Source organism: Canis aureus, chromosome 36 (genome assembly GCF_053574225.1).
Source record: "Canis aureus isolate CA01 chromosome 36, VMU_Caureus_v.1.0, whole genome shotgun sequence".
Lineage (NCBI taxonomy): Eukaryota > Metazoa > Chordata > Mammalia > Carnivora > Canidae > Canis > Canis aureus.
This window is the reverse complement of record NC_135646.1, coordinates 4,965,791-4,990,786: the sequence shown is the minus strand read 5'-3', so window position 1 is coordinate 4,990,786 and position 24,996 is coordinate 4,965,791. Positions and strand designations below refer to the sequence as shown.

Here is a 24,996-nt window from a genome sequence, read left to right as displayed (position 1 = left end):
AAAACCCGAGCCCCACTCGGGCCTCTCCGGGAACTGCCCAGTGAAAGGCCTCCTGGCTTCCCTGTAGGGAGAGAAAATCGCTTGGGGGGAAATCGTCTTTATCAACTCCGATAGTTAAACGGGAGACACTTTACAGGTGTGCGTGTGTCAGAAAGAGGGGCAAGCTCCCCCGGTCAGGCTGCAATGTTGAGGGATGGGTCAGAGCTCCTGGCAGGCCATCGCTGGGGCAGGTTGGTGTGATCCACACTGGGCTAGTTGGAAGAAGCAAGCTGGTGGACTAGTATGAATAGGGTGCAGAGCATCAGGAGGTGGAGCTGGGGCTGGGGGCTCCCCAGGGTGTGTGAGAATCCATAAGCGTGTGTGTGTGTGTGTGTGTGTGTGTGTGTGTATGTACCTGTGTAGGCTGTGGAAGGGTTTGGTAGTACAAACAGCTGAGGGATGGGGGTTTGTGGAGTTGCTATGGAAAGCCAATGGGCCACTCTACCTGAGACTCAGAGGGCATGGAAGGGGGGAGGTGCTCAGGCTGGTACTTGGGCCCCTTCGTATGTGGATACAGAGTGCCAGGCTCATGTGCAAAGGGACAGATGATGATCCGAGGCAGAAGAGAGTGGACCAAGATTGGGCCTGGTACCCCTGGTCCTGCTGGGGCCAGGCCCAGGCAGATTTGCCTTGGATCAGTGTCTGGGTTTCCTTTTTAATTTTCTCATCCTCTAAACCAGCCAGTTGTTCTCTAGGGCCTTCGATAGAGCCTTGGGCTGAGTCTTGAGAACCAGAATTCTGGAGAAGTAGGCTGTAGCCGGGGAGGTAGCAAAAAGCTTGGGCATCACTGAGGGTGTCCCAGGCATTTTCAAGTGGGAACTCTCACTCCAGCTGGGTGGTGTTGTGTCAGGGTACATCCTTGGGGGCTGAGAAGGAAGCACAAGGATGGAGGACCTCAGCAGCTGGAGGGGAAAGGAGGCTCGGAGTGGCAGCATGTGAGGAGATGGAGCAGGGGCTCAGCCTCCCTCTGTCAGCACCTTGCCCTACCCTGCCCACCCTCCTACAGTCTTGAGCACTGGTTCCTTGGACTCTCTGTGGCCAAGCCTGGGGCAGAGAGGGTCAAGGCTGGCTTCTCTTGATTGGCCTTGTGCTTGGCCAGGTACAGGTTATCCCAGCCTGGAGTCAGGGGAAGGGACCCATCCTGGCAGTGCTCTGAGCTGGGGAAGGATCAGACTTCTTGGGGATCTTAGCTCTGGTCCCTTGGGCCAAAGGGGACTGAAAACAGAATATAAATCAAATCAAAGGGCATGATAGATCTGTAAGAATATGGTCTGGGAGAGAGATTTTATTTTATTTTTTAAAAAACTATTTTATTTTTAAAAGATTTTATTTACTTACTGGAGAGAAAGAGACCCAGAGCTCATTAGCCAGGGGGAGCAGCAGAGAGAAGTAGGGTCCCCATTGAGCAAGGAGCCCTACTGTGGAGTTCAGCTCCATTCCAACCCTCGGACTCTGGGATCCTGGCCTGAACCGAAGGCAGATGCTTAACCCATTGAGCCACCAGGTGCCCTGGGGAGAGAGGTTTCAGGGAAGGATAAGGAAGCTCTGAGGAGTGCCACGTTGGTTTTGAGTTGAAATGACAACAGAGAACCTCAGGTCCGAATGCTTCCTTTTGCAGGCAAGGACACGGTAGTCCAGAACAGAGGAAGATCTGCCGGAAAATGCGTTACTAGTTATGGCCACCCAGAATTAAGAACCCATTCCTCCTGGTTTCCACTCTGGGGGCTTTTTAACTACTCAAGGAATTCTGGAGGGAGGAGAGAGAAAAAGAAAGGGAGGGGAGCTGTCCATTGTATGGAGAGTAGCCCAGGCCTTCATTCTGAGAGGAGAGCACCCTGGCCTGCTTGGGTCCCCCAAAGTGGGGAGAGTGACGAGGTGCTAGATAGACACCCTCTCACCCCCCTCAAGCAGCACTGTGTTTCCCTGCAAGATGGGTTTCCTCTGTCCCTCTGTAAGCTGGCTAGCAGGTCGGCAGGACTGAATGCTGGCTGGGCATAGCTAGACAGAGGCCAGGAGGACTGCCTCCAGGCTGCTCCAGTGGAACAGCATGTTTGAGAGGCCTAGGGTAAGGAAAGGACCCTGGGTGCCACGAGGACTGGACCTGGGCCTTTTGACAGTCATGTTTAAATCGGAAGACTGAGCTGCGGCAAGTCACAGTTGAGAACTTTTCCCTGCTGATGAAATCTTTACCCCAAGCCCAATCTTATAATTATTATTAACTGGTAATAATTCTTAGTAATAATTTATAATGTTATGAAGAGCTCCATGTGTGGCAGGTGCTACACCATCACATCTTTTGACGTATCAGTGAAGTCCCATAGCAACCCTGGGGAAGCCGGTACAAAGGATGAAGTGATATTTCTTGTACAGATAGAAGGTGGGAATGGAAGCAGGGATGGAAGGAGGTCTGTTCTCCTGCAAAGAGCTATGTGCTTGACTACTACGCCCCTTCCACAGGAAAGGGAGGGCAGGGCTTTGCTCTGGAGATGGTGGGGGACTGACTGCCAGCCTGGCTGCCTCCTCCTCCGATTGCCCCTCCCCCCCATCAGTACCTGCCCAGTTACTATGGGTCTTAGTCAGGGGCAGCTGGGCAAGCTGCTCAGCAGTGCTCAGACTTACGTATGGAAAACTTTCTCAGTTGGGATCAACAGCAGGAGGACTTCAGCGTTCTCGAGGAAGCCCAGCCAGGACCTGGCTGCAGAAGGAGGCAGTTTCCTGGCTGGGATTGCCATCTGGCTCGGCAAGAGACGGTGATGCTCAGGTTCCTGGCACTCCTGAAGCCTGAGATGTTAGCTCAAGGATGGAGGGCTATCGGCATGGCTTGGGGAGGCCGGGGCCTTGAGAAGACAAGTGGGCTGCAGACTGGAGAATCTGGAAGAATGGACACAGGAGGGTGGGGTTTGGGGTGTAGAAATGAGGAAAGAATGGGAATACTGAGAATGACAGACATGCAGGCTACTTGTAGAATCTTTAACATGGGTACAGCACCCCATCTCCTGTCATTATTTAATCTTCTATGCCTAGATTCCTGTGGTGATGGTTATACCTATAAGAAAACTAGATTTCCGGGATCCCTGGGTGGCGCAGCGGTTTGGCGCCTGCCTTTGGCCCAGGGCGCAATCCTGGAGACCCGGGATCGAATCCCACATCGGGCTCCCGGTGCATGGAGCCTGCTTCTCCCTCTGCCTGTGTCTCTGCCACTCTCTCTTTCTCTCTCTGTGACTATCATAAATAAAAAAAAAAAAAAAAAAAAAAAAAAAGAAAACTAGATTTCCAAGGGTGAGTTTCCCTGAGGTCACATGGCTAATGAGGTAACAGAGCCAGATATGTTAGGGGGTTCAGGTCCACGTTGCCTGTCCTCATAAAAAGAAGCAAGGGAAGACTAAGGCCAGGACCTGCCATCATTAACCATCCTTCTCCCAATCATATCCCCGAAGTCATCTTCTGGAAAGTCTCCAAGATAGGTGGGCATTCTTCTTCAAAACATCAGGCTCCCACCTGTGTGGGCTGAGGAGCTATATGCAAACCAAAGGACCAGAACAAGTACCACCTTCAACCCTTGGGACATGTGTGGCTGAAGGGAGAGGCCTAAAGGGCAGGGAGTAAGGAGGAGAGGGCACAGCCGAGAGGAGGGGCAAGCTGACAGTGCTTACGGTGTTCACTGGCTGTTTTATAGCCAGAGTCCAGGAGACTGGTTTCAATCAGAAGGGCCAAAGGTCTACAGATAGGAGTGAACCATGTTGGGAACTTGAGGGCATGGAGACGCGAGGTTAGAGACGGGGGAGAGGGCTTCTTCAGGCAAGGAAAAGATGGGGAATGCACCAGAACCTGTGTTGAGGGATATTCTGCAGTTATCTTTTTCACCAGGAATTTGGAATGTCTGGATGAAAAGCCAGGAGGAAACTAGTAGGGGGTTGGGGATGAGTAGGGAGAGTGTTGCCATCCATTCATGCCCAGTCCTCATCAGGGAGGGGAGGAGGAGCCAGAGTAGGAGCAGTGAGGAGCCCTGGGAAGAGAGAGAGGCAGGAGCAGAGAAGCCTCCAAGAGACCTTTCCTGAAGGCAGGGCAGGCTCTCCCGGGAAGATCCTGAGTGGCACTCGAGATGGCCACTTCTCCAGCTATGTCTTAGAAAAGGCTCTGGTTCAGGACAGAGGAGGGAGAAAGCCTGGATGAATGAGCTGTACGGGAAGACTTACTACCCCTATTCCAGCCACCCCCAGCTGTGCCACTCCCTCCCATTTTATCTATGTCTATTGTGGACCAGTCACTGTTCTAGTGGCTTGGGATACATGATGGGGGTGGGGAGGGGGAGAGGAATCCCCCAAATTCCTGTCCCCCTAGAGATCATCACATCCTAGTGCATAGACAACAGGCAATAAACACGTCAAATAAGTAAACATGGTATAGTATGTCAGCAATGTAGAGCAGGGTAAGCGAAAGGAGGGAAGGGAGAAATTGGACCTTTCAGGCAGGAAAGAAAGAAAGCAGAGAGGAGGGGAGTGGGTTCATGTGGCTCAGAGCAGGGTCTGTGTGAGGGGTCAGGCCTGTCATGATGAGTCGGGTTTTCTCTGAAAGGGGAGAGGCTGGCAGTGCAGAAATTGGAAGTCTGGGGTTTGGGGAAATAGCAGAGAGGCACAGCTGCCCAGCCACGGAGGGAAAAATAGGGCAATCTAGGGCCAGCTGGGGGTGGCCCACCCTGCAAGCATGCCCCAGGCCAGCCCTGCGGGGGCGAGCAGTGCAGACCCAGAGCAGGAACACAGAATCCCACAGGCCTGTCCTCGGCCCAGCTGTCCCGTCACTCATGCCCGCTGCCCATTGGTTATTTTTGCTATGGAATGTGCCAGCCCCTCGGATTCTCCTGGAGAACAGGGGTTCAAGTTACTCCCTCTCCTCACTCAGCTCCCCCATCTGTGACTGTGTGTATTTGGGGGTGGGCAGGGAAAGTGCCTATGGGTGTCCAGGGTCCTCTAGCTGGAACCGATAATATCACACACACACGGAGGCTCTCAGCACACATCCCATTCATGCATCTGCACAGATGACATCGGTCTTTGGGGGTTTGGGAAACAGGGCCACCTGTATGCACCCAGAATGTACAAGACATGACTTTGAACCTCAAAAAAAATAAAGAAAAAGAGTCCCGCAAGCTCAAATAACTTCAGAAGCCAAGTAGAAACAGTAACGGCGAGATATTGTTGTTAGCGGCTGAACTTGAACATGCTTGTCCCACTGAAAATTTGTGTAGGCTGAGCAAAACTCATGAGTTGGCTCTGTATTTATTTTGGACTCATGTTTTAAAGAAACAAAGTTCGGGAACATACTGACCTATTAGCCTGGGAGGCTTTATGGCAGAGTGGTCAATGACTGTCACAGTAGAATCCCAGCTCTCCCAATTATTGGTTATGTGACCTTGGGCAAATAACCTCTCTGCCTCAGTCTCGCCCCTTGTTGTGACGATTGATTGAATTTTTCAATTGAACTGAGTTGATACGAATTGAATTCATATAAAAGTGCTTAGCGCAATGCTCAGTAGATACCAAGCACGCCATACGTGTTAACGAAAGTGACTGTAGTCACAGCTCAGAAACCGGGAGTGGCACCCCTTGTGTTTGCCCGGGTGGGCATTTGGATCCACAGGACAGCGGAGACACAAAACCTGCGTGGCTTTGGCTATGTGGTGGGACTTCTCTGAGCCTTAGTCACTTGTCAGTTAAATGGAGCCAGTTCCGTGTTCCTAAGGGGTTGTCGTGAACGAGGAAAACTTATAAAGCGCCTGGCACTTAGTAAATGCTTAAGAAACTTGTTTTATAATGATTGTTGGGGCGGGAGGGGCGGGGAGGCTTGAGCTTCTCTATGAAGGCAAAGTGTGCACAGGGCTGAATGGGAGGAGGACAGGGCAAGTCTGGGGAGATGCTCACCCACGAGGGAGAAGGCGGGTCCTATGGGTGCCGAGGAGGATATCGCTGGGCCCGTCGCTGGGGGGGTGGGGTGTACGCAGGGGGCAGGGACGGAGGACCCGGCATCAGAAAACGCCAGGGCCCCCTCTGGCTGTCCTCACGGTCTCTGGATCCGGGTGGCACGGAGCCCGCACCCACCAGGGCCCTTGCCCAGGGTGTGACCTAGGCGCCCCCACGGCGCCCAGGCCCCCCGCTGTGTCGGGGCCACCGCGAGCTCCGAGTTCCGCGCTGCCTGGCACCGCGGCGCGTGCGCGTGTTTGTGGGGTGAGCAAGTCGGCCGCGGCTGACCTTCCAGAGCCGCCCCGCGGGAGGCCGGGGGGTGGCGTGGAGGCCGCGGCCGGCTGCCCGGGAGAAGGCGGCCCCCACCCCACAGGGGCCGCCGCGCGCTCTTCTGTGCCTCAGTTTCCCCATGTGCCCAGGGCCCAGGAGGCAGGTGCGGGGTGGGGGGCACCCGGAGGCAGGTGAGCGCCGCCCGGGGGAGCCGGCCAGGGAGGGGGCGCCAGGTGGGGCGCAGGCCGGCGGGGGAGGGGCGGGCCCAGGGCGCGGGCGCCGCCGCCGCCGCCGCCGCCGCCCTCCCCCCGCCCGGGCTCGGCGGCCCCGCGGCTCCTCCCGCCACCGGCGCCGGCTCCCGCCCGCTCCCCCTCGCCCCCGGCCCCGCCTCCGACTCCGCCCCGCCCCCGCCCGTCCCCTCCTCGCCCGGCCGCCGGCGCGGCCCCCTCCCCCGCCATGAAGAAGCTGTGGGTGAAGAAGCGTTTCCAGGTGAGGGCTCCGGGGGCGGGCGGCGCCGGGAGGGCCCGGGGGGGGCCGGCGCCCCGGGGAGGGCGGGTCACCGCGGCCGGGCCGGGGGAGGGGGCGCCGGGGCCGCGGCCGCCGCACCCCGCCGCCGAGGGCCGCGGCCGGGCTCGGGGGCTCCGGGGCTCCGGGGGGCCGCGCCTCCGCCCTCCCCGCGCCCCGCAGCGCCCGGGCCCGCGGCCCCCGGCGACCCCCGCAGCCCCCGCAGCCCCCGCGCCGAGCGCCCGCGGGCTCCCTGCCGCCCGGCGCCCCCAGGTCCCGAGGCTTCCATCTTCCCCGGCTCCTGGAAGCCGCGCGCGGACACCGGCGCCGAGCTCAGTCCGTCCCCAAGCCCTGCCCTGTCCTCCGCGCGCCCAGGCCTCTTCCCCGCTCCTGAGGCTCTGGCCCTCGGGGGACCTCGCCCTCCGCTCCCCCATCACCCTCCCTGCCCACCTGACACCTATGTCAGGTATCCGTCCCCCCCCCCCCCGCAGGAATCTGTGTCCTCGTCCCTCCATCTCCCAGTCATCCAAGCTCCCCCCACCCCCATCTCTTCCTTCATGTCAGCCTCCCGTCTTGTGTCCTGGCTCCTAGCTCTGGGGTGTAGCTCAGGTCCCCAGTCCTGTGAGCCTCTGTGGGACTCGCAGCGTGTGCTCCACAGCTTGGCGGCCCTGGCTTCCTCCTCTGCTCCTCCCCAGGGCCCAGCTGGGTAGCCCCGAGCTCTTGCTGGGAGGGCTGAAGGGCCGGGGAGAGTGGGGACATTCCCTCCAGGGGAAGCTGCAGTTCTGTGCTTTACCTCCCCAGCTCCCCCCAGGCCCTGGAATGAGTTTCTGTTTAATAGAGGTTTGGATGGGAGGTAAGGGACAGCGCGGGAGCCAGCCTTCCCCTCAACAACTCATTCTGGCTTTTCTCTTGCAGAAAACCGGCCACTCCCGCCGGGCCTTTGGCCGACTCACCCATGGTGCGTGGACCACAGGCTCCCTGCTCTAGCCCATGCCCACTCCTTCTCTTGGTCCATGTCCCTCCACGAGGCACCCAGGCCCCAAAGACAGCCCATGAGATGTGGGATCCCCCGATACGCATCCATACCCACTCAAGGAGGTGCCCTGTACCCTGCAGCTGTGGGGTGAGGGGGGGTGGGGGGGACTCACTAGCACACCCCACCATGGGCCTGGGCTCAGGGGGCTCCATCTGTGGGGCCAAGCGGGAGGGATGAGCTCACTGCCATACGTCAGCATCCAGCACACAGCTCCTGGTTGTCATGGCACTCAGAGAAACTGAGGCACAGAACCTGCTAGAATCTGGGAAAGTTAAAAATATGCCCAGGAAACTTTGCTTATAGCCTAATCCCTGGGCATTTTTGAGGACCATTCAGCAGTAGAAGAAAAGGATTGGGAAGAGGGTACCTGTCACATCATGATGCAGAACAGGTCGGGGTGGGGGGGATTGGTTTATGAGGAAGGGTCAAGGCACAATGCAAATATTTTACGAGAGGGTGGGCCTGACCCCTGATGGGGAGCCTGGGTCTGAGACCTGGCTGAGCACAAGCAGATGTGTGTGTGTGTATGCGTGTGTGCGCGTGGCCAGTGGCAGCACCAGTGCGAGTGCCAAGGGTACAGAATCGCTGGGGCAGTTGGAATAACCAGCCAAAGCATGTGCGCTCCCCAGCTGGGCACAGTGGGAGCCTGCAGGCTGTCAGGATGAGAGATGCTTTGCCCATTCCAGGTGTCTCCCTTCCCCTGGCCCATCCCCACAGGGCCTTCCTGGGCACTGGGTACCCTCATGGCCCCTCTGTCCTGCCTTCCCACCATGCCCTGCCCCACAAACGCTCTGATAACAGTCTGTCCATGTCTCTCTCCTGCTGCTCCTATGGAAGCGAAGTTTTCCGCTCCTGCAGAAAGCAAAGTTACGGTAGGAAACTGGCTCCTGCCCTAGCCCCCTTCCTCCCTGCCCGACCCTGGCCTCTCCTCACCCCACCTCAGCTGCGCCCCGATGTGTTCCGGCTGGTTTGGGGTGGAGGACAGGCTGGCCCTGCGGTTGGTCAAGTGCCCTGACAGTACGACTCTGAGGTGACACTCCTTTGTTCCTGGGGTACCGGAACCCGAAATTTAGAGCCTTGGAACCTAGGATCTTGTTATGTGGGGGCTGCACAGGAACCTATGCTATCATCGACAGGGGAGGATGCGGAGGGCGGAGACCCTGATAATCCACTGAGTGGCTGGGAGGGGCAGTGGCAGGTGGCTTTGAGGGCCAAGGAGGCCAGGATGAGTAGCCAGGGGTCCAGAGGTGAGCCACCGGACTGGCCTGAGCAGCCCAGGATGGGCCAGGGGATGTGGGGGTAAAAGAGAAGAGAAAACAGGTGTGGAAGCCCTGCCGGTGGGAAGAGGGAGCCTGCTGCGGGGGAGGCGGGAGGAGACACAGGGAAGAGTTGGAGTCAGAGGGAGGAGGGCCCTGCCCACACAGACCCCTTCTTCTCCAGACTCGGAGACGGGCGAGGATGACATCAGCGATGTGCAGGGGACCCAGCGCCTGGAGCTTCGGGATGACGGGGACTTCAGCACCCCCACGGGTGAGCTCTCTGGGCTGCTCCAGGAGCAGGCAGGCGGGCTTCCCACAGGAGGTGCCTGGGCTTCACCGTGCTGCTTTCTCTAGGGGGCTCCGACACCCTGGTGGGCACCTCCCTGGACACACCCCCGACCTCCGTGACAGGCACCTCCGAGGAGCAAGTGAGCTGGTGGGGCAGCGGGCAGACGGTCTTGGAGCAGGAAGCGGGCAGCAGGGGTGGCACCCGCCGCCTCCCGGGCAGCCCAAGGCAAGCACAGGCGGCCGGGGCCGGGCCACGGCACCTGGGGGTGGAGCCGCTGGTACGGGCGTCTCGTGCTAATCTGGTGGGCGCAAGCTGGGGGTCAGAGGATAGCCTTTCGGTGGCCAGTGACCTGTATGGCAGCGCATTCAGTCTGTACAGAGGACGGGCGCTCTCCATTCACGTGTAAGTAACGGCCTCCCCCAGGCCGCCCTGTCCCACCTCACCATGTGTCCTGCACTGCCCCTCACCACTCCGTGGCCTCACCCCTCCCTTGCACCATCCGTCCCTCTGTGCACTTCACCGCCCCGGCTGCCACCCTGGCCCCGGCTACCTACTCTGTCCTCCCACACGGCATCCTCCCTCCTGTGCCATCACCACCCACAGCCTCCTGCTCCCACCTGTCCTGGCTCCCTGTGCCATCTCCATGGTCTCGTGGACCCCTCCATCCTTTCCTCATCCCCTCCAAGATGTCCACTTTCCCAGGGGCCCTCTCCCACCTCGCCCATTCAGGCTCCAGTTGTCCCCAGGATCCCCCCCGCCCCAGGGCCCCCTCCGTGCCTGCTGTCTCAGCAGCTGCTGCCTTTTCTTCTCCCTGCACATTCCTGTTCCCATGTGGGCCTTTTTCTGGGAGGAACGGAACCTTTTTGCCAAGCAGCTCCCGAGAGAGCAGGAGAGCCAGGGAGCAAGAGCACGGCCGGGAGAAAGAGAGTGAGGTGGTCAGGGAGCTGATGGGGCCAAGGGCCAGGAGGATGTGGGCTGTGTGGGAGGCAGGGAGGGCTGGACTCAGGGGGCTGGGGTGGAGACAGAGGGCTGGGAATGATGGAGGCCGGGAGCTCGTGAGGGCCTGGTGGGAAATGCCTGTGCAGAGTGTGGGGGGGGGGGGGTGCTGGGGGGGTGAGGGTTGTCCTGGCAGGGGATGGTGAGGAGCAGGAGCGGAGGTGTTGGAGTGAGGCGTCAGAGCCATTTTTGGAGGTTTGGGGGCTGGCAGATACAGGAGGGAGTCTATAGTAGAAGAGGGGAGTGGCTGATGATGCAGGTATTGGGAGACCTTTGGGGAGCGAGAGGGACCTAACCTGTGCCGGGTATGGGTGTGTGGGGGAGGGACCATCATGAAGCAGAAAGCAGGAGCCTGGTGGGGGAGGCTATTTGGAAGGTGGTTGGAGTGCTAGTGGTAGGCAGGGGAGAGGTCTGGGGCAGGGGCGGCTCCCTTGCTTTATCTGGTTGGCATGAACCAGCGCTCCCGAGCCCTGGACTTGCCTTTTCCTTCCCTGCCTTCCTTTGCCAGGCCTCAGCCTGAGCCTGGAGTTGCTATGGCAACTTCTGAGGAACCCATTTCCTTAGCGATGTCTATGGTACAGAGGCTGGCCTAGAGCTCAGAACTGCAGGAGAGAGGCCTCCTCTGCTGTCCCCAATTTCTCTCCCAGCCTTACCCAGTTCCCAGAGGCTATCCCTCCCCTTGGGGACTCTGCTGTCCCTCCCCCAGAGTAGACTCTGGCTCCCCGGAGGTGGCAGGCAGAGGCTCTGTTCCCTCGGGCACCGGGCACCATGGATTGCCATTCTACCCCTCACCCCTCTGCCCCTGGTCAGAGATGGGGTCTGCAGTGGGGGTGGCTGGCCCAGGTAGTCTGAGACAGCATTCCTCTCAGGCACCCCTAGAACTTCTGCTGTGGCCAGTACCCTATTTCGTGTCCGTTCTGTGCCCTCAGAATCCTAGACATTTGGGAGGGAATAGGGCTCAGGAGTCAGACTGCCTTGGTTCCAATCCTGGCACCAGCCATTTCCTAGCTGTGTCACCTTGGTGAGGTACTGTATCTCTTATGCCTCAGTGTCTTCATCTGTAAATGGAGGCGGTAACAGCTCTTAGCTCAGAGGGTTGTCCTGAGGGTTGTCGGTTGTGTTGTTGTGAGGGTTACAAGCGTGAATGCATTTTAACCCTTTTGTACAGTCCTGGCCCCCAGTAAGGATTCAGTGAGCCGTTTCCTGAGTTTTTATTAAGCTCTCTCTAATGTGTCAGGCATGGTGTTAATATTTCGGGTTCCTTTCCTTGCTCGTCGTTCTGTTTGATGTGTCCCCCAAGAGTCCAGGTGGGGGAAACTGAGGCTCAGCTCTTGGGCAGCGAAGCTCTGTGGGTGAGAGGGGTACTCTGAGCTGACCAGCTCCCTCCCTCTTCCTCTTCTGCCACACCCCCTCTTCAGGCCCACGCAGTAGTTATTTCTGAGTGGAGTTATTTCTGAGCATACCCCTTTGGGGAGCTTCTGTGCTGGGGGGTGGGTGGAGGCAGGGGGAGGGTAGGTTTAAAAAGACTCAAGGTATCTTATTTTCCCAGAGTCAGGACAAAGTCAAAGGCCTATCGTGGGGGCAGACTGATCAAAGGGAAGGGGACCCTGGCAGTTCTAGTCTCCCACCCAGGGACCTCAGGTGCCACCTGCTGTTAATGTCAGCAGCTGGTGAGGGGCTCAGGTCTGGTGAGGCAGCCCAGGTGCCAGGTAGTCCCTGAGATAGAGGCGTTGTGCCCAGGAGACTGGTGCCTGTTCTTCTAGGGGCCACTGGGAAAGGGCTGTGTCCTGCTGAGGATGGGCAGGGCTGTGGGGGCCAGCTGGGGGCAGGAATGAGTGGGAGGCTGCATTCCTGAGAGGGCCCCTCCCCATCCAACCCTCCTGCCTCTCCTCACCACTTCATCCTTTGGGTCCTAAGCTCATTCTTTTCTCCCCGCTCCGTTCTGTTTCTGCTGTTTCCCAGCTTCCGGGGCTGGGGGGAGGGGGCTGGCCAGAGCCCCGGGGTGGGGTTGGGGGGGGGGCTGAGTGTGTACCCGGGCCCCCGCCACCAGCCCAGTCTTCTGGTGCCAGGGCTGCCAGCCTCTCCCCAGCACCTGCTCTGGCTGTTCCTTCCTCCCGGGCGGGAGGGGGCAGAGGGCCTGACCCATGTCACCTCCAAGCCTTCCCAGCATGCCCCACCCTCCAATTCCTATCACTGCGCTGAAGGTCTAGGAGGGGAGACCCCTAAATCCTCCACCCCTCTTCCGTCTTGGTTCTGCAGCAGTGTCCCCCAGAGCGGCTTGCACAGGGAGGAGCCCGACCTTCAGCCTCCGCCGGCCAGCGAAGCCCCGCGGCGCCCCGCCCTGCCGCCCCCCTCCAAGTCCGCGCTGCTGCCCCCGCCGTCGCCCCGCGTGGGTAAGCGGCCTCCGCCGGGACCCAGCGCCCAGCCCCCGGCCACCCCCACGCCGCCCCACCGGCGCCCTCAGGAGCCCGCGCCCCCCGACGACGCCGAGGAGAAGCGAGGGAAGAAGTCCAAGCCGTCGGGGCCGTCGTCGCCGGCGGGCACGGCCGAGTCCCGACCGCAGACGCCCCTGAGCGAGGCGTCGGGCCGCCTGTCTGCGCCGGGCCGCTCGCCCAGGCTGGTGCGCGCCGGCTCCCGCATCCTGGACAAGCTGCAGTTCTTCGAGGAGCGACGGCGCAGCCTGGAGCGCAGCGACTCGCCGCCGGCGCCCCTGCGGCCATGGGTGCCGCTGCGCAAGGCCCGCTCGCTGGAGCAGCCCAAGTCCGAGCGCGGGGCGCCCTGGGGCACCCCCGGGGCCTCGCAGGAGGAGCTGCGGGCCCCCGGCAGCGGCAGCGTGGCCGAGCGGCGCCGCCTGTTCCAGCAGAAGGCCGCCTCGCTGGACGAGCGCACGCGGCAGCGCAGCCCCGCCTCCGACCTGGAGCTGCGCTTCGCCCAGGAGCTGGGCCGCATCCGCCGCTCCGCGTCGCGGGACGAGCTGGTGCGCTCGCACGAGTCCCTGCGCGCCACGCTGCAGCGCGCCCCGTCCCCTCGGGAGCCCGGCGAGCCCCCGCTCTTCCCCCGGCCCTCCACCCCCAGGAGCCCTCGGGCCGACAGCCCCGCCGCCGCCGCCGCCGCCGCCGCCCAGCCGCCCCCTCCGAGCGCCGCGGGGAAGCCCGGGGACGAGCCGGCGAGGCCCAGGAGCCGCGGGCCGGCGGGCAGGACGGAGCCCGGGGAAGGCCCGCAGCAGGAGGTTAGGCGCCGGGACCAGTTCCCGCTGACCCGCGGCAGAGCCATCCAGGAGTGCCGGAGCCCCGTGCCGCCCCCCGCCGCCCCCGAGCCCCCCGAGGCCAGGACCAGAGCACCCCCGGGGCGGAAGCGGGAGCCCCCGGCGCAGGCCGTGCGCTTTCTGCCCTGGGCCACGCCCGGCCAGGAGGGCGCTGCTGTGCCTCAGGCCTTGGAGAAGAACAGGGCGGGGCCTGAGGCTGAGAAGAGGCTGCGCAGAGGGCCCGAGGAGGACGGTCCCTGGGGGGCCTGGGACCGCAGAGGTGCCCGCGGCCAGGGCAGAGGTCGTCGGGCCCGGCCCACCTCTCCTGAGCTCGGTAAGGCCTCGGGGAGGGCCGAGAAGGTGCTGAGACCGGGGTGGGAGGGCGCTCGGGGAGGGGGCAGCTGCCGGGCAGGTGCGGGCTGCGGTTTCACAGGGAAGGCACAGACCCAGTTTCCCGTTTGAGTGAAGGATTGTGAAGGCCCTTGTGCTAGAGCCCGTCTGCTGGTGAGGCAGCGTGCGTTTTGGTGGAGGCTGAGTGGAGCTGAGATGTGAGCCAAGGAAGGTGCCCGGATGCCTGCCGTAGGTGCCCTGGGTCCACTGGGCTGCTGGGTCAGGGATTTAGCTACGGTGGGAGGCATTGGTGGGGACCCCACCCCTCTGTGGGGGAAGAGATGGAAAACCACCTCAATAAATAATGCTTGGTCCTGCCCAGAGGCAAGCTTTGGTCCAGCCAAGTCAGTCCCCATCCCACTTCTGTCCCCTGACCCACCATGGCTGCCAAGATTGGACCCAGTCTCTCAGCTAGCTTCTCTCTCCCGTCCTTGAATCCTTGTATGGCTGAGCTGACTGGGCACATGCCAGCCTGTGTCACCTCCTAGTCTTCCTCTGGATGGTGGCCAACTGCCACAATGCCCCTGCTCCTAAGTCTGCCCACCCTGAACATCATATAGGGGTCCACTCCTGGACGATGGCCGAGGAAGCCATCCTTGGTTTGCTCTCGGCCAGGCCGGATGCCTCCGCTCGCTGCTCCCAGCACGCCTTGTTGGGGCGGGGGGTGGCGGGGGGGGAGGTGTCTCTCTCATTGTGCTTACCACCCATTTCGAGTTTTCTTTTTTGAAATCACTCTATTTTTCATTTAAGGATTACTGTCTCAAGGTTCCTAAAGATAATTAGGTACCTCTCCATCATCCTATCAGCCACATGATTGCATACCACGACACAGGCGCCGTGTGAGCTGGGCGCTCAGGGGTGTTGTTTTATTTTAATTTGTATGCCAGCTCTGCAAGAGGTTGGGTGCGATTTATCAGCTCCATCTTACAGATAACAAAACAGAGGCGCAGAGAGGTTATCTAATTTGTCCAAGGTTATGGAGCTAGAAAAACAGCATAATTGGGATTCTCACTGTTTTTCTGACTACTACCAGACCATACCTTGTCTAGCTTTTAGAACGTCAGTTGGGAAGTACCGAGAGGGATGCAGTGCACTGGAAGTGTGTGATACCTTTGTGTGTACAAGCTTCCTGTAAGCAGAGAGCACTGCTTGTGTCTCGCATCCCTGCTACTCACACGGAGCTGGGCGTGCAGTCGGTGCGGCCCTACTGTTTGGTGGATGGACGGAATCAAAGCTGATTCCGGAGGCCTCTCAGAGGCTACTGGACCCACCTGCTGCTCCCTCTTTTGAATCCAGCGGCATTACTAATTTGACAATTTACCACATGTTGCCCTGTGACAGCAGTATTACTGCTTAGGGCTCGGGTTGCTGTTAGCTGGTACTGCCTGTTTGGAAGCTGGTAACGTCTTGTGCTGCTGCGAAGAGCACTTGCGTAGAACAGGGCCTGATCTACCAGCCCCAGTGACTGGTTTGTATAAAGACTCGCACGACACAGTCCCCGCCTTCCTCCAGAAACCATGGTGACTGTGACTGAAGTTGAGAAGCCAAGCGAATGCAGAGTGCTGGCTGCCCTGTCCTGTTTGAGAACCGCCCCCTCCCCTTCTGTCCATCTTCCCTGTCTCAGGATATTTGGGAGAGAGACCCTTTGTTCCCCAACCTGCACCTTCTGGAAGCCCTTCTCTCTGGGTTTGGCATTCTAAGATACAAGGATGCCATAATCCCCTCTCCCCCTGAGTCATCCCCACAGGGACCATGCACCCCCTTACCCTGTCACTCATGTCTCTGGCAGAGTCCTCAGATGACTCGTATGTGTCCGCCGGAGAAGAGCCCCTTGAGGCTCCTGTGTTTGAGATCCCCCTGCAGAATGTGGTGGCGGCCCTGGGGGCAGATGTGCTGCTCAAGTGTATCATCACTGCCAATCCCCCACCCCAAGGTGAGCTCCAGGGCTGGGCCAGGCTAAGGTTGAGACAGAGAGGGGGAGGTCCCCCTCAGTCCTCAGAGGCAGGGATAGGGGAGGAGGGACATCTGCTCCTTGGGGCTGGCCTCACTCCTGTGTGTGTGTGTGTTAGGGGAGCGTTCCCAGAATCCCCTGGGAGTGGGGAGGGCAGGCCTAGGCTTCTGTGAATGAAGGGGGGCATCCTCAGGATTCCCTAGGATGGGGAGTGGGGTGGTTTGGGCTCTGTGTGGGATGAAGGGGGATTTGCCCCAGTGGGCGACCATGGACGTGGCAACCAGTCACACCGCTCCTTTCCCACAGTGTCCTGGCAGAAGGATGGGTCTGCCCTGCGCAGTGATGGGCGCCTTCTCATCCGGGCTGAAGGCGAGCGGCATACCCTGCTGCTCCGGGAGGCCCGGGCGGCTGATGCCGGGAGCTACACAGCCACCGCCACCAACGAGCTGGGTCAGGCCAGCTGTGCTGCCGCGCTGGCCGTGAGACCTGGTAGGGAGCCTGTGGGCCCCGGGGCCCCGGGTGGGATGAGCAGTGACCCCACTCTAGACCAGTGTGCACAGTCTGTTCTCACAGGTCGACTCTCAGTGGAAGCATTCTCAGTGGCCTGGCCTCAGAGCAGCGGGGGCCAGATTCCCAAAGGCACACACACACCAGGCTGGCCAATTCATGAAGTCACTGAGATTTGTCTTTATGTATCCTCTAAATGCCATCCTCCCCTGGCATTTCCCTGAAAATGATCCTGTGGGGAAAGCAAATTATCCGTGAGTCTTGGAGAAAAAGTATCTCCCAGCTCAAAGCCATCAGGAGGCTTCTGAGGTCATTTCTTCTAGAACAGTACCCCTCCCCTGAGTAAAAAGGATGCATTTAAGTGCCACAACCCTTCCCCACTCCCTTGCTCCTTCTGTTGAACCCAAAGCACTCAAGAGAGGGTAGCCTAGAGCACCTCTCTGGAGATGGCTGTGGCTGAGGCCACCTTTTCTATTTTTACGAAAGCCCTCACTTGGTGTTGGACTACTTCCTTTGGGTGTAAGCCCAGTTTCTTTCAGGTCCAGGGCAGGGCTGGACTGGTGTCAGTGTGCATGGCCAGTTCTACCCATTCAGGTTGCTGGGCCTGAGAGTGTGCTGATCCTGGGCAGCAAGAGGTGGGGGAGGGGAGGATGGGTGGGGTGGGAGTGGCGGTTCGGAAGGAAAAGACACAGACTCGACCCTCAAGGCTGTTAGCCTCGGGTCATCAAGCTGGATCAGAGGACCCAGGGTGGAGGACAGTGCAGGGCAGAGGAGCCTCAAGCAGTGCGTTAGTGTTACGGGGTGCCAGATTGAGGGGCACAGGACCTGGAAGGACTTTGGGAAGTAGAGAGGCAGCAGGAGGGGCTGGGCGTGCCTGGGGGGTCCTGGGGGGGGTACGGCACCCGCTGTTCCGCTGTTCCATCCCTTTCCTTGGACACGATAGGAGACAGGTTACAGAGCCTGTCTTGCTGTGGGTCTGGGACTTGTGTGCCTTCACGATAAGGGTGGTTTTGGTGGCATGTGCCCTGAGCCCAGCCCTGCATTCGATCCTTTTCTTTGCACCCCTCCAGCTTTGCAGAACAGCCGGCCTTCATCTTCCCTAGCTCACCTACCCTTCCCAGGAGCCTGCGTTTTAGTCTTTCTCCTCCTCGCCCCTCCCAGCACGCTGAATCATGCCATCCCTCCAACAGCATGCTTCCGTCCTTCCATCACCTCTGGGATCTGGCTTGTGACTCAGCTCCCAGCTCTCCTCAGGGGGCCTGGGGCTGGCTCCAGAACTCTGGTCAATACCTGGCTTAGGCTGAGATTTGGCAAGGGGTACAGGGGGGTGCCCTGATACTGGCCTGTGGCCATTTGGGAGCCTTTTAAGGTTGGGAAGGAGGCTTGGGGCAAGGCAGCTGTCAGCACTTGACTGGGAGCTCTGTGTTCCTCGTTCTGAACCTCCCTGCCGTTCAGTTTCCTCGTTTGTAAGCCGGAGAGTTCTCCCATCCTCACGGTCAAAAGCCAATGTGTGAACGAGCTTTCTAAACTGTCAAGCTGTAGATGAATGTTAGCTGCTAGCGTACTTAAGGGGTGCTGCTGTGTGCGGGCTTCCACGAGGCCCCAGAATGCTGCCTTTTCCTTTTCTGCCCATTTTTCAGACTGTGCATTGGGGACTCCTCTGCTGCCCTTGCCAGGCCTGCAGCCCCCGCTCCTCTGTTTCCCAGCCTCTGGGTTCCTCAGTCCATCATGGCATGGCCGTGACCCCCTCCCCACACCCCGCCCTGGGGAGCTGGAAAGGCTTCATCGCATTAGTCAGTGACACTGGGCTTTGCCCCCAGAGAACAGCCCCCATAAGTCATGCTGACTCGGCCCCAGGGCTCCCTTGGTGGAAGCAGACTTTCTTCCCCTACAAGGCACTGTTTGGTCCAGAGTGGTTGGACGGGGGCCAGTGGACCTGGAGAGCAGCAGCGTGGGTGGAACTGGGGTGGGGGTGGCACAGACATTTGGCAAGGGCGGGGGGTCTCAGGCCTGGGCTGTGTGTGGAGTGAGGGGGTGGGGCTGAGAAAGCGTGTCAGGCAGTGTGGCTGCAGGTGGGGTGCAGGCAGGGTGGTGGGGGGAGCCAGCTGAGGGAGGGAGTAAGGAGTGTCTGATAGGAATAGGCCTCCTGGAACCTCCTCCCTCTCTTGTCCCTTAACCCCCCACCCTAGGACCCTGGCAGCCAGGGCTGGCTGCGCAGTGCCCCTGTGGGGTGCCCACCCCAAAAGGGCCTGCTTTGGAGAGCCCACAGATCTCAGTTCCTGGTTGGGAACGGCGGGAATAGGGAATGGGTAACCAGACAACTAGTGGCTCAGGCCCTGTGGTTTGAGGGGCAGGGTCTGGTTCTCACCTGCTCCGGCAGCCCCGCCCCAGCGCCGGGCCCCTCCCAGCCTGCCCCAGCCAGCCCACAGAGTACCCTTCCTGAGACCACGGTTGTACTCCCAAAGTGTGTGTGTGTGTGTGTGTGTGTGTGTGTGTGTATATTGGGGCGGGTGGCTGGGGAGTGTGAGAAGTATGCTTACGTGAAGCTAAGCTGCCCACCTCTATCACACAAGCACTTATTGAGTGCCAACTGGGTACCAAGTGCTACATCTCTCTGAGAGTGTCCTTTCACGCCTCTTCTCTTATTTGGGCTACATCACCCCATATGTATCCCTTGGAGAGGGACGTGATAGGCGGTGATATTCTCATTTTACAGATAAGAAGACAAAAACATAGAGAACAAGGTGACCTAGAGCTAGGTCAAGGCCAGCAGCCTTTATTGAGCACCTGTAATCTGCCTAGGAATATTGTAAGCAACAGGTGATTGGGGTGATGGAAATGCCCATTTGTGAAGCACATAGGTTTAGGGGTGACAGATGAAAAGAACATGAGTAGTTAGCATCTCCTGAGTGCTTCCTGCATACCAAGCCCTGTATTAACTTTTGTGGTAGGTTCTGTTATGATGCCCACATTACGCATGAGGGAGCTGAGCCTTGGAAAGCTTTAGCAAACTGTTCTAGAGAAATGCTGACCAGTAGAACTTTCTGTGATGAGGGAAGCGTTCCACACGTGCACCATCCAGTAGGGTGGCCATGAGCCATGTGTGGCTGTTGAGCTCTTGAAATGTGGCTAGTGCCACCAAGGAACTGGGTTTTTCTTCTCTTTCCATTTTAATCCCCAGGTACATCATCTCAGGTGGCTAGTGCCTGCTCTGTGGGGGTGCTCAGCTCTAGGAGCAGAGGGCCAATTGGGGGCTGATTATGGTTTGAAGCCCTGCCCCTGGATCTCCCAGGCCTACACTCCTTACTACCCCCTTCCCTGCCACTCCGAAGAGGTTCAGGGTTAAGGGAGAATTGTGCTCATGCCTGGGGGAGTGGGGAGGGAGGCAGAGACTGCTGATGCCCTCTATGGGTGGGCCTGATGGGCGGGTTTCTCTCCTTTCTCTCTTGACTCCCCACTCCACCATGGCTGTGGTCCTCCTTTGTTTCCCTGCATCATTTGGCTCACCTCCGCCTTGAGCTCTGACAGGAGGCTGGTCAGGAGGACGGGGGATTTGGGGGCTCCATCCTAATGCCTCCAGTCCTCCCCTCAAGGCACAGGTCTTGTATATTTGAGCCCAAGGCTCTACCATTTTCCAGCTGAGACCTCGGCTTCTCCACATTTCCTTAGCTGGCCACAGTTTTGTCATCTGTGAGGTGAGGGTCTGTATACCCTCTGTGGCTCTGTGGGGATGAGGATGTAGCTAAGGACATTTGGGCCTGACGACGTGGCTTTTCTTTTTTTTTTTAATTTTTTTTTTTAAATTTATTTATGATAGTCATACAGAGAGAGAGAGAGAGGCAGAGACATAGGCAGAGGGAGAAGCAGGCTCCATGCACCGGGAGCCTGATGTGGGATTCGATCCCGGGTCTCCAGGATCGCGCCCTGGGCCAAAGGCAGGCGCCAAACCGCTGCGCCACCCAGGGATCCCTGACGACGTGGCTTTTCAAAGCCCATTCTGGTCCCACCACATGACTGATACCGTCATAACAGAAGAGTTTGGTTGTAAGGGGTCAGGAGTCTAAAAGGGAAGGCACTAGTGTCTGCCCCGGCCCCTTCTCCTGGCCGCAGCTTCTGTAGAGTTACAGATTCGAACCCTGTGAAGGTAGTAGCTGCCGATGGAGGGGATCATGGAATGCCACATGACCCCGTTGCCCATCCCGGAAGGGGGTTTGGGCGGCATCTGAAAAAGCAGCGTGGTCTGTTGACCACACTCAGCCCTTCCTCCCCACTCCTGATCACTGGAAGCAGGTTGGCCCCGAGGGGTATCTGCTGAGGCTGCTACCCCAGAGTGGGGGTTAGCACACTCAGCCTGTCAGAAGAATGGGGACCTCCTCTACTGTGGGTGCCAGTGCTTCATGGAACACGGAGCAACCCTAAGCAATCACATGTGGGGAATTAATGGTTTGTAGGGCTAGGTCAGGCCGACTGTGGGAAGTTCTCTCTGCTTGCCTGTCCACTTGAACCCAAAACCTTAGCCCTGCTCTTCTACTCTGGAAGAGGCAGTACCCGTGACAGCACCTGTGCATTCCCAGCTGTAGGCTGGCCTGTCTCCCTTTGCCCTGGGCCTCGCTGCCTTCCACGGTGGCATGGTCACAGCGGACGTTTAAAGGAATCACCTGCGGAGGAAACTGCCGAGACAGTGCCTGCGGAGGACCGGTTGGGAATGGCCGGGCCACGTATGTGTGGTTGTCACAACTCCAGTGTGTCACCCCCACCCCCCTCAGAAACCCCAAGGAGCTCTCATTGGCCTGCAGAGTGAAGGCCACACTCCTGAAGCTGGCCTCTGCTGTCTGGCCCTGAGGCTGGCCCTGAGGGTGTCTGGAGGCAGCTGAGGCTGTGGGAGGCTGTGCTGCTTCAGCTTTGCCAGGCCCCACTTCCAGCTTTACCCAGTTCAGTAGCCAGTGGGTTGAGCTACAGTTGTCTGCATGTTCTTTTTTTTTTTTTTTTTTTTTAGAATTCACTTATTTATTCATGAGACACACACAGAGAGAGGCAGAGACACAGGCAGAGGGAGAAGCAGGCTCCATGTAGGGAGCCTGATGCAGGACTTGATCCCAGGTCTCTGGGATCACGCCCTGGGCCGAAGGCAGCGCCAAACCGCTGAGCCACCCAGGCTGCCCTGCATGTTCTTTTTGTCTCCGAATATTTGCTCATGCAGTTTCCTCCTCTGGAAAGACTTTTTCCCTTTTTCCTGCTTCAACCAAACTCTTAATTCCTATACAACCCTTTCCGTCTGTTACTCTGTCTTCCCTGAGCCCAAAGGAATCTGCTCTCTGCACTCTCATGGCCCTCATCTGCCCTTCTCTTGCCCCCTTATAGGAATAAGGGGCTCACTATTCTAGAGGTGTCTGGATTGGCCCTGTCTGGATTGGGGTTGTCATCCCTACCAGCCGGCAGTCCCCTGAGATCATGACTGTGCTTTGGCCACTTCTTAGCCCTTATAGCCATACCTGGAGGCCTTCTTGGATAGTCTGGGGCTATGTGGACTGCAAAGATTGTGTGTGAGGTCGTGATGTGGGAGGATAGAGATCTGTGGGCTTTCCCAGCCCCCGAAACAACCTGGGTGACCTGCAGAGGCTGGGCGAGACACACATCTGCAAAGGGTGCTAATGAAGATCTGCCTGAGAGTGGAGGTTGGGTGAGCACAGAAGTCCCCGGGACAGTGGTCTTGCAGGTGTGGTCCCCAGACCAGCAGCGTCCGCATCACCGTGGGAATGTGTTAGAGACGCCCATTCACATACCCAGCCTGTCACAAACTCTGGGGGTGGGGCTCAGCAGTCTGTGGTTCAAGCTCCATTCTTATACACCAGGAACGTTTTAGAACCCCTGCCCTAGAGTCAGGGACCTTGCTGAGGTCGGGGGGCCAGGTGGTGCAGTGGGAAGCACATGAGCTCTGGAGTCAGGCCTCAGGTTCAGACCCCTGCCCTGAAGTTTAGCCACCAAATGAGACAGAACTCACCTCTTAGGGTTGTCCTCCCAAGAGGATCACAGGGGTCCCTAAACTTTCATGCACATAAGAATCACCTGGACTGCTTTCTAAAAATGTAGTTTCCTGACCTCTGTTCTAGGAAATCTAATTCTTGAGTCAGAGTGAGTAAGGCCCAGAAGCTATGGTTTAAACGGGCTCCCAGGTGGTCCTGTTGTGGGCAGTGCAGAAGCCCTGGTGTAGAAGGTCTTTCATTTGGTGGCTGGAACTATATTTATCCTTAGAATGTCTCCAGGAATGTTGGGATGGGTATTGAGCTAGATGCTCTGGTCTGGGGAAGGAGGGCCTCCCCCTCTCCTCCAACCTCTAACCTTGAGGGCTCCCTCATGTATTTTCATCAAGCAAATCTAACCTGGGAACAGTGTTGAAAGGCCAAGGCCACACACGTGGACAGAGCCAGCATGTTTTGGGGGTGGTGGGGTGTGTAGGGGCAGCACTCATATGGGGGGCATATGTGCATGGTAGGTTTGGGGGACACCCTCTCCCTGCTTCCTGGCTGGTCCCACAGTGTTTCCCACAGTAAGTCAGGCCTGTTGGTGGAGCAGGGCTGAGATACAGGGACTGCTTACAAAGATGGTTTTGGTGGTGGGGCTTGTACAAAGTGGGGTGGCACCAGAGCCTGGTGTGGAACCCCAGAAGTTCTGGGAGCTGGAGACCAGTCTCTGAGGGGCCTGAAGACCTGGATTTGCCCCTGGGTGCCCCTCGGTGCCCCAGAGTGCAGTTCCCCTGATCACCACCAGGGGTCTCCAAGGCTCCCTGCAAACCGGCTCTACTCTGCTCTCCCTCCCCGGGTGGGTGAGTGCCCCAGGTGAGTCCCCCAGCGCTGTCCAGCCTCCGGGTGACCCTGGAGGTCACCTCCCTCCCCTGGCGGGTGAGTGCCCCAGGTGAGTCCTCCAGCGCTGTCCAGCCTCCCGGTGACCCTGGAGGTCATGTCCCTTCCCAGGCAGGTGAGTGCCCCCAGCGCCATCCAGCCTTATGGTGACCTTGGAGGTCACCAGGCTCCATGGTGGGAGGGGGCTCTTGCCTCCAGGGGCCATGCCTGTGGTCTCAGCATCAGCTGGTGGCCAAGCCCCAGGCACATGTTTACCAAATGCCATTCTGACTTGCTTCCCCAAGACGGCCAGCCTGAATGGTGGACCCCCCTCCCCTGCACCCCCCTCCCCTGCACCCCCCTTCACTGGGAAATACAGGTCATAGCTTGGGAATGTGGCCTTGTGTTGTGGGGGTGATAAAAGGAGAGAGAAGAGGATGGCACCTGGGTGGCTCAGTTGGCTGGGCGTCCACTTGATTGTGGTCTCAGAGTCGTGGGGTCGAGCCCCATGTCAGGCTCCGCACTTGGTGGGGAGTCGGCTTAGGATTCTCTTTCCTTCTCTTGCCTGCCCCCCCATAGTGTGCATGCAAGCTCTCTCTCTAAAATAATAGATGAATAAATCTTAAAAAAAAAAACACGGGGGTGGGGTGGGTAGAGAAGGACATATGACCTCTTCTCAACAGCTTCCCTGTTCTACTGGTCTCTAAGCCCCTGCCCCAGCCCAAGTCCAGATGGGTGCTAGTTGTGGGGGGTTACTAGAAGCAGCCCCTGCTTCATGACCCTTGGCCCGGTGGGGTGAGAGGTTGAGGGACAACTGCCAACTCAGAGTCGGGAGGAGGAGAGGTAGGTGCCACCCCAAGGCCCCCGGGGGGTCCTGAGCCAAACCTGCCATGGCAGTAGTGGGGAGGCAGAGGCAGGATTCTGGGCCCCCGCAGGTGGAGGGGGTGTTTCTGGGAAGGAGACCAAAGGTCCTGACCCCTCTCTGATTCTCAGCACCAGAGAACACACAGGGCATAGCCAGGCCTGGCTCCAATATTCGAGGCTTGTCAGCACATTGCCACATGCGGACCTTGGTTTGGTCAGAACAGGGGGCATCCTAAGGGCCATTTGCCATCAGGACCTCATCTGGTGGATGTGTCGAAGTGAGTGGCTCAGGGCAGGCATCCCGGGGGCAGCATTGTAGTGCCTCTCCCATCCTCCCCCGGGGACTGAGGCCCCAGCACTTTGAGTTGAGGCGCCACCGAGGGGGCTTCGCTCTTGTCAGGGTCCCGAAACTGTAAAGAGAGAAAAGGCAGATCCGGCTGCTTGGGAATGAGCAGGGTGGCTAAATACAGCCAGGCGGCCTCGCTCTGCCCCTCCCTTCTCCTCCCCCTCCACTCACTGCAGGGCCCGGGCTGCCTGTGGTCTCAGCAGGCACCACCTTCCCAGCCAGCTGCCTGCCTGCCACCCAGCCTGTCCCTGCCTGGCCAGCCCCCACCGCCTCCTTCCCCTCCCCCAGGCCCTCGCGCACAGCCTCCGCAGGGTCAGCCGAGTGAGTGGGGCTGGGCAGGCTGGGCTTCTGCTCCCTGGGGAGCCGGGTGGGGTGGGCAGTGGGCAGGCAGCAGGAGGGCCTGGTGCCAGGGCAGAGCCTTCAGGACAGGCGCCGCCTGGGGTCTGTGTGCAGAGTCTCGGGTGAGTTGGGGTGCAGCCTTGTGGGGGGCCGGGCCACAGGGGCT

The 24,996-nt window shown here is 59.1% G+C and overlaps 1 protein-coding gene across 20 annotated transcripts in view; it reads left to right on the top strand.

Annotated features, from left to right (window-relative positions):
- Positions 1–24,996, top strand: part of SPEG (striated muscle enriched protein kinase) — a 57,877-nt gene that overhangs the window by 822 nt on the left and 32,059 nt on the right. For 3 of the 20 annotated variants that reach the window (XM_077885299.1, XM_077885319.1, XM_077885320.1), the window contains exons 2-8: positions 7,686–7,728; positions 8,608–8,678; positions 9,247–9,336; positions 9,420–9,756; positions 12,610–13,928; positions 15,774–15,917; positions 16,242–16,424. In XM_077885299.1, the coding sequence (XP_077741425.1) occupies positions 7,686–7,728; positions 8,608–8,678; positions 9,247–9,336; positions 9,420–9,756; positions 12,610–13,928; positions 15,774–15,917; positions 16,242–16,424 (2,187 nt within the window). The other 17 variants (XM_077885311.1, XM_077885307.1, XM_077885314.1 and 14 more) reach the window with 17 other exon arrangements.